The 8,203-nt window shown below is 41.3% G+C and overlaps 1 protein-coding gene across 1 annotated transcript; it reads left to right on the top strand.

Annotated features, from left to right (window-relative positions):
* The first annotated feature begins 320 nt into the window (after positions 1–320).
* On the top strand, positions 321–4,997 carry LOC125528616 (26S proteasome regulatory subunit S10B homolog B). Its single transcript, XM_048693063.2, has 10 exons — positions 321–534; positions 1,643–1,762; positions 2,332–2,468; positions 2,611–2,772; positions 2,889–2,975; positions 3,045–3,131; positions 3,609–3,746; positions 4,070–4,261; positions 4,342–4,440; positions 4,518–4,997. The coding sequence occupies exons 1-10, from the start codon at positions 429–431 to the stop codon at positions 4,590–4,592; spliced, it is 1,203 nt and encodes a 400-aa protein (XP_048549020.1). The 5' UTR covers positions 321–428; the 3' UTR covers positions 4,593–4,997.
* The last annotated feature ends 3,206 nt before the right edge of the window (positions 4,998–8,203 follow it).

Here is an 8,203-nt window from a genome sequence, read left to right on the forward strand (position 1 = left end):
CTAACCCCAAACATTATTTTTCTATAATGATTATTCACAGAACTACTACTAGCAAAACTGGGTTTTCTATTAACTAAATTTCTATAAACCCATGGCTAATACGTTTATCCAAACAACCACTTAGCCTTTCAGAGAGGCTTATAAGTATAGAGTGTATATGTGTGTGCATTCATAAAGATGATTATGTATACGTGTTTATGAATGCATGTGTAAAATAAATTGGACTATGCCAACATCAATTATTTTGGGTGGGAGAAAGTACTATTGCGAAATTCCACCTTCAAAACAACCTAACATCCACAATTTACGTTTTCGGTTACAAGAAAGCTATTCCGTGGTTAAGATTATATTTTCAGGCAAAAAACCACAGTTCGAACTCATTCCCTTCTTGCGACAGAAGCAAAGTCGAGGGACAGATCGCAGCGGCGATGGCCGACGGAGAGGACGCCGCCGCCGCCCGCCGCCGCACGGCCATATCCGACTACCGCAAGAAAATGCTCACCTGCAGGGAGCTCGAATCGCGCGTCGGCACTGGTAACGCGCCCAGCTTCCTTCCTCACTCCGCTCGAAATCGAGATGCGTTCTAGTGCTAGATTGGGCGTTGCCGGTATAGGGCCGGCCTTGGCCTGCGCTGTCGGTGCAGAGTAGATGTTGTTTCCGGGCACTAAATCTGCTGGTTTGGACGCTGATTGCTTGATGTGGATCTGAAGTTTTGCCAGCGAGTGCGATGTGAGAGACTTAGGGTTTTGTTTTTGTCGTGGTGGTCGACTCCTTAGAAAACTTAACATTTTTTGCGCTTCCCTGATTACTTGATGTGGAATAATTGGTGGCCCTTCAGTAGATTTGCGAAGTTCCTTCTTCCGCCATTTTAATAGGATCTGTCTAGGACACATCTAGATGTGACATAGTTGTGTCACATCTAAGCTAATGTTCACTCTGTCTGTGGTCAATTTTTTTTTTGTTTCTTGTTGCTGCATTATATACTTGTGGGAGCTTAGATGTGACATCCTTAAAAAACATCTAGATGTGAATTAGACAAACTGTTAGAAATAAGTCTTTATACCCCCAAAAAATGTCACATTGCCGGCAATTCTGGTTCACATTACCGCGTTGTTATTTAGGTGGCAATTCTGGTTCAAATTTCTATTTTGTGGACTCTACAGATTTATGTCGGCACATTTCCGTATGGGATGCCTGTTCATAAGTGATCTGAAATTTTCTAAAGCCAATCACTTTTCCAAGCCTTTGGATATCCACCCATTCTCATCCCCATCTCATTCCATGCATAATAACATCCAGACTAAAAATTGCATTTTACATCTCTACTGTTAAAGAGTGTTTGTGTGTTACTGCAAGTTTATGCAAAGTGGTGTGTACTTCCAGGCGATTGAAATTTACAAAAATTTCAGCTAACTGGGGCAATTAGCAGAATTGTTTTGGCGTTGGAACTCGGGCAGTTTCCCAAGTTCAGCTTACTTTACAACCCTTGATGGTCTGCGTGCAGCTCCATGAAGTTTTTAGTTGGTTATGTGTACTGAGCGATATTTGTACAGTACACGACTACACGTGCACCTGTATTATAAGAAAATATTACGATCCTTAGTATGAACTTTCAGTTGACACATGGTACATCTACATGCAGTGAGGGAAAACCTTAAAATTGCTAGGAAGGACTTCGCAAAGACTGAAGATGACTTGAAGTCACTGCAAAGTGTTGGACAAATAATAGGAGAGGTCCTTCGTCCTCTTGATAATGAACGCTGTAAGTAAAGAGCCTCTCTCTTTTTCTTTTTGATATATATACTTTGTACATATATTTTGGACGGACACTTGCCCTGAAAAGTTAAGTATAAATGGTCTTCTTGTATGAGGATTTGTACACTTACAAAAGCTCTCTAAGAAATCATGGTTCAGTTACATGTACGAAAAGTCGCAAAATATATGATCTTGTGCAACTAAAGAAAAGATAAGAAGTTATATCACACGTTTAGCACAAGATGATATATTTTCACGAATTTTGGCATGTGTACTGTGTACACGAATTAATAAGTACTCCCTCTGTAAAGAAATATAAGATTGTTTAGATCACTTGTATTTCTTTACAGAAGGAATACTAAGTACCATGAACTTCAAAGGAATGTTTTTGTAGTGTGCAAACTCACAAAGGCCTTCACTGGACAGGGCCTCCATAGTCTCTGCTTTGCTTGCCACACTATAAGAGAACCAAGTTGATCAGTTTTATTTTGTGTATTCACATGAAACTGCCACGTGTAAATTTTGCTTTTCTTTTATTAGTAACAACTTAAAGCTGAAATACCTATTTTTTTGAAGTTATTGTTAAGGCTAGCAGTGGTCCAAGATATGTCGTCGGTTGCCGGAGTAAAGTGGACAAGGAAAAGTTAACTTCTGGAACTCGTGTTGTGCTGGACATGACAACTTTGACAATCATGCGCACTCTGCCAAGGGAGGTATGATTTAGTAATGCTGTTCAGCTTCTTACTCCTTCTGTTGGTGCATTATTTAGTAATTGTTTTATTTTATGATCCTTTTGTTATATTTAAACTTGGCTTCCGGCGATGTGGTGTGAAACTGAACTTGTTGTTTCTTCAGGTGGATCCTGTGGTGTATAACATGCTACACGAAGATCCAGGCAATGTCAGTTACTCGGCTGTAGGTGGCTTGTCTGATCAAATCAGGGAACTCAGGGAATCAATCGAGCTGCCTTTAATGAACCCTGAATTGTTTCTCAGGGTTGGAATTAAACCTCCCAAGGTAAATTTAGCATTTTTTTGTTTGTTTATGATCCACTTTCCTATGTAAGTTAAAGAGGTAAAGATACACATGTTGTGATGTTGGGAGTCAGTGTATTCTTGCTTTACCTTTTTCAGGGTGTTCTACTCTATGGCCCACCAGGAACTGGGAAGACATTATTAGCGAGGGCTATTGCCAGTAATATTGATGCTAACTTTTTGAAGGTGTGTTTTTTACTTGGTATTTTCTTTCCATGAGTATTACATTACACTGACATATTGTCTAAAAACCAGATTGTGTCAAGTGCTATAATTGACAAATATATCGGAGAAAGTGCTCGTTTAATCAGAGAAATGTTCGGCTATGCACGCGATCACCAAGTAAGTCTTGCTCTGCCTTCCTTTTTGCACAGCTAGTTGGTCTTAAACTTAATTCCCTTATCTATAAGACACGCATAGTGGCAAACGGTCATGCATCCACTGTTGTTTGCAGAGATGCAAGCTGACTTTAATAGTTCCTTTGACCCAGATGTGTCATCTAATTATATGTTCCTGTCCACACACTATCGAATTTTAAGTTATACTCTCTCTGTTCCTAAATATATGACGTTTTGGTAGTTCAAATCGTTTTGGTAGTTCAATTTGAACTACCAAAACGTCATATATTTAGGAACAGAGGGAGTAGATCTTAATATCAGTTTTGCAAGAGAAGAAGAAATCAAACTTATACCTTCACGTTTGAGTTCCTGTTAGAGAGTATATAAATGCATTTCTGAGATCTTTTAACATATATCGCCATTTAGTTTATTTGCAATGCTCACAAATTTTGTTTCCGTTTGTTCAAATTGTTATTTCTAGCCGTGCATTATCTTCATGGATGAAATCGATGCAATTGGTGGGAGAAGATTTAGTGAGGGAACCAGTGCCGACCGTGAGATCCAGCGGACGCTGATGGAGCTTCTTAATCAGTTAGATGGATTTGATGAGCTTGGCAAGGTAAAACCGATATCATCAAGTGTTTTTCCCCTCTAGGTAACTTTATGCCATATATGCAAAGGCAATGGATTTGATTGAAGTAATTTCCTTGCCTGAATGTGTGTGTAATATGCACTCTTAACTTGCGTGGGTAAAATATACCAGTCTTGAGATGAATTTTGTGATTAAAATTTATTGTTCATCTTTGCTTCATTGCTTGTATGAATTTCCTGGCCGCTGATTTGCATACTTTTTTTGACTCCCTTCTCTAACATCGAGCATAATTCTTTTCTTCCTGGTGCTGTATGGATTCTTCTTGACAATGATATTTTTTGCCTAAACAGGTCAAGATGATCATGGCAACAAACCGGCCTGATGTTCTTGACCCTGCGCTCCTGCGCCCTGGACGTCTCGACAGAAAGATTGAGATTCCACTACCAAACGAGCAGTCAAGAACAGAAGTACTTAAAATTCATGCCGCTGGTATCGCCAAGCATGGAGAAATAGATTATGAAGCGGTAGTGAAACTGGCTGAAGTGAGTATATCTTAGATAACGTTCTTATCGCACATAAACTCATGTCGCATCACTCAGATTCTCGACTCATCTGGCTTTAGGGATTCAACGGGGCTGATCTTCGCAATGTCTGCACCGAAGCTGGCATGTCTGCAATTCGCGCAGAGCGGGACTACGTAGTCCACGAGGACTTCATGAAGGTGTGCTGTCCTACACGCTTAAACCCAGACCATCTGCACCTTAACAAGCACTGACACTCACATTTCGTGCATCTCAGGCCGTCAGGAAGCTGAATGACGCCAAGAAGCTGGAATCCAGCGCCCACTACAGCGCAGACTTTGGCAAAGACTAAGGCGTCGTGGTCACTGATGCAATAGCAGATCTTGCAGCAATGGAGATGCCCCTTCTCTGTAAGCGTGCCGGAGTTCAGCTTCGCTGTAGGCATCGAAGCAACTGGCTGGGAAGCTGAAGCTGTTGCTCCCTTCATGCTGTGCAGTCAAAGTCAAAAGAGGACCATTCAAGAATTTTAAATCAGATGCTCTTTGCTCGTGCGTTCACACCTTTGTTAGTACTTGGTTTGGGCTGTACCATTCCATGTACTTTGGACAATGTGCTTCGGAAAAAGGTTATTCTTTTGTTAACCTTTGAGTTGTGGTTTACTTGCATACGACATGCGACCATGATTGTTGGGTTTACCATCTGTGCTCTTTGTTGTTCATTGTCATTTGTCAATCAATCTCTTTGCATCCAGGAATTCTGAAGAGATCCAAATTGTAAAATTTCTACAGTTTTCCTTTAAAAGTGGGATCAAAAGAAATTTCTCTTCACTTTTCTTTTGCTCTATTTTTTTAAACCAAACGAATGAATATTGAATTACTAAGTTACTCCAAACATGCCCCTAAAAAATTATTTGTCTTCAAGTAGAAATGGGCTTTTATAATGCCATAATAAATATGACTTGAGATGGTTGTTTGCTACAGCTAGAAAGAAGTGCAGCTTGCTGCCGGTTCCCCTTGTTTTTTGGTGTCTTCTGCCACCATCGAGGTGGGGGATACCTAGTTTGGGGTTGACCGTGTTTGGGGTCGCCCTGGCCACACGCCAGGTGTCTAGCTGGTGGTGATGAGGCGATGTTGTCATCGGTATCGTGGAATAAGATCTCGTTCCAGAGATGCTGACTGATATCGATGGAGTGTCGAGCTTTGGTCAGGGCTAGATCTTAGGCCCCGTTAGATTTTTTTTTTAGAGGAAAAGGGCACCACGCCCCAGCTCCATTTCATTCAGAAATGAAACAAATCAGTCCAGAGAGCTACATAGGATAACGCGGAGGAACGGCAGTCATACCGCCTCGGCACAGTGCAGAATAAAGTGCAAGAACAAAACAAAAGCTACAAGCTAGTGCTCTAGCCCTGTTACATATGAATAAACTCAAGATCCCAATTCATCAGTACTTAGCAAGCCCATCCCACCTCACTCTAGTTATATTCTTCAGTGAAACTTGCCCAGCTTCAGCCAGGGTCTAGCCACATCAAGAGAGGGGGACTCCTTGCCAGCTGATCCAACTCCTTCGACCATTCTCCCAGCTTGATTCTGGCACGCTATGAGGTTAGGCATTCCCACGAAGAGAGGTTCGAAGCAGTTTTTCGCCAGATAGCCTGCATTCCAGGCCAAACAACAGAGTTGAAAACCATGTTATTGCGGGTTTTCCAGAGAACCCACAGGCCAGCTGCATGCATAATGTTAATGGCAGCAAATCTGTCTCCTCTAGACCAACATGAAGAGAAGGACATCATATTAACATCCCCCGTAAACCCAGTTAGCTAGTGATAGATTTCCAAAATTCCTCAGCAACGACGCAACCAAAAAATAGATGGTAACAAACTTCCAGTTCAGAGCAGAACACACAAGTTGAATCTGGCACAATTTGCCTCTTAGCTAAATTGTCTCTAGTGAGCAATTTGTTATTAGCTAGGAGTCAAAGAAATATCTGAATCCTAGAAGGAATCTTGATAGACCAAGCATCGGGAGTATTACTAGGCAACACTCCTCCGAAATTAACAAATTTATAGAAAGATTTGACCGTGTAAACTCCCTTGGAATTCATATTCCACACTAGGGAATCCTCCACATCAGAATACACAATGGACTTAGCTATCTCAAGTAGCTCATTCCACAAACTCAACAACTCCTGGGTGAAACATCTCCTAAAAGAAATTTTAAGGGTGTTATCCACCCAAGTTTTGTCAATAGTGACATTGTGCTCATTGGCTATATTATACAGCTCCCAATATTGGGTAGCCAAAGTGGCAGTGCCAAACCAATGGTCCTCCCAGAATCTAACTTTCCTACCATTGCCTATCTTCTAGGAGAAACCCACTTTTGCAGCCTGGGCTGCCCATAGAACACCTTTTCAGAAAGGAGAGGCCTCAGTAGTAGAACAAGCAAAAATATTATTATTGTGAAGGCTGTATTTGGACTCCACAATGTTCTTCCAAATTTTACCTTCAGCTTTGTAGAATCTATTTACCCAGGAGGCTAAAAGGCACAGGTTCATGTCCCCTATATCAGTGATGCCAAAACCTCCAAACTCCTTAATAGTAAGTGAACCCTAGGCAGCTAGATGATATTTATGATGATCCTCATAGTCATCCCAGAAACAGTTAGCTAACTGAGTATTAATCATTTTAATAGCCCATTTAGGGAATTTAATAAATTCCATAAGGTAGGTAGGAATGCTTGCTAGGCAAGCCTGGACTAAAATAAGTCTTTTGCCATAAGACAAGAGTCTACCTCTCCAACCAACACCCCTCTTGATGATCTTGTCCACAGTAGGTTGGAGATCCTCTCTCATAAGTTTACTGTGATGCAGGGGCCCCCCAAATATTTAATTGGGAAAGAGCTAATCTTACACCCCAATATTTGGGCAAAAGGTTTAGCCTCATCTCTATCTATATTAATAGGGACAAGGTCACATTTATGAAAGTTTATCCTCATACCAGAAATTTGTTCAAAACAGGATAAAATCCATTTCAAGTTTCTAGCATGATCAGGATTATTGTCTAAGAACAATAGGGTATCATCTGCATATTGCATACCGATCACCCCGGCTGGGTTTGAGGGAGTGTAAGTGCATCTAGTGCCCCTTAGTGATTTTGGTGTATTGAAGACTTATAGGTTAAGGGACTGATGCGTTTGTGAGTGTACACATGTCTATAAGTCTATGAGGAGTTTGATATTTACAGACAAAGTCGACCCCTAAAAATGAAGTTCTTCGACTGAAGACTTTGGATTTCTGAAGACTTTGAAAGTGAAGGAATTGGTGTAATCCTGAAGACTTGGTATTCATTCGAGGAACATGAAGCGTGAAGACTTTTGTTTTCGTAGTTTCATTTTCTCTTTCTTGAGTCATAGGAAACACCGTACTGTTAAAGGGGGTCGAGGAAATACTAAGGAAAAATTTCCAACTGATGCTCAACTCAAATCCTACACCTACCAATCCCTTCGAGTGAAGCCGTTGGAAATCTCATACAACTCAGTCAATTTCTTCAATGACAGAGACGAAGTTCTTCTGGTCTCTGAGGAATTTGTTCTGACTGAGGAGTTAGGAATTCGCCAGTGCGGATTGCCTACACAGTGAGGAACATGATAGCCCCGAGGAATTTGATACTCAAAATTCCGACCGTTGCTGTGCTATGCGCGAGCTGTCCCAAAATATCTACCCACCTAACGGTCATATCATTAAAGGACATTTATGTCTTATCATGTCGGGCTGCTCCCTAGGCTATAAATAGCCGCCCCCTACAACCACTAGCTGGTTGGCTGCTCCGAGAGAAACTGGCACTTGTCATTTGAGAGCATCCCATCCTCCGAGGACTTTGAGAGAAAATCATCAAGTGAGGAAAACCCAAACCCAAACACCTACAAACCCAAAGTGATTGAGCATCACTGAAGAGATTGATCCTGCGT

This window comes from Triticum urartu, chromosome 6A, assembly GCF_056163025.1.
Source record: "Triticum urartu cultivar PI428250 chromosome 6A, HENAU_Tu73, whole genome shotgun sequence".
Classification (NCBI taxonomy): domain Eukaryota; kingdom Viridiplantae; phylum Streptophyta; class Magnoliopsida; order Poales; family Poaceae; genus Triticum; species Triticum urartu.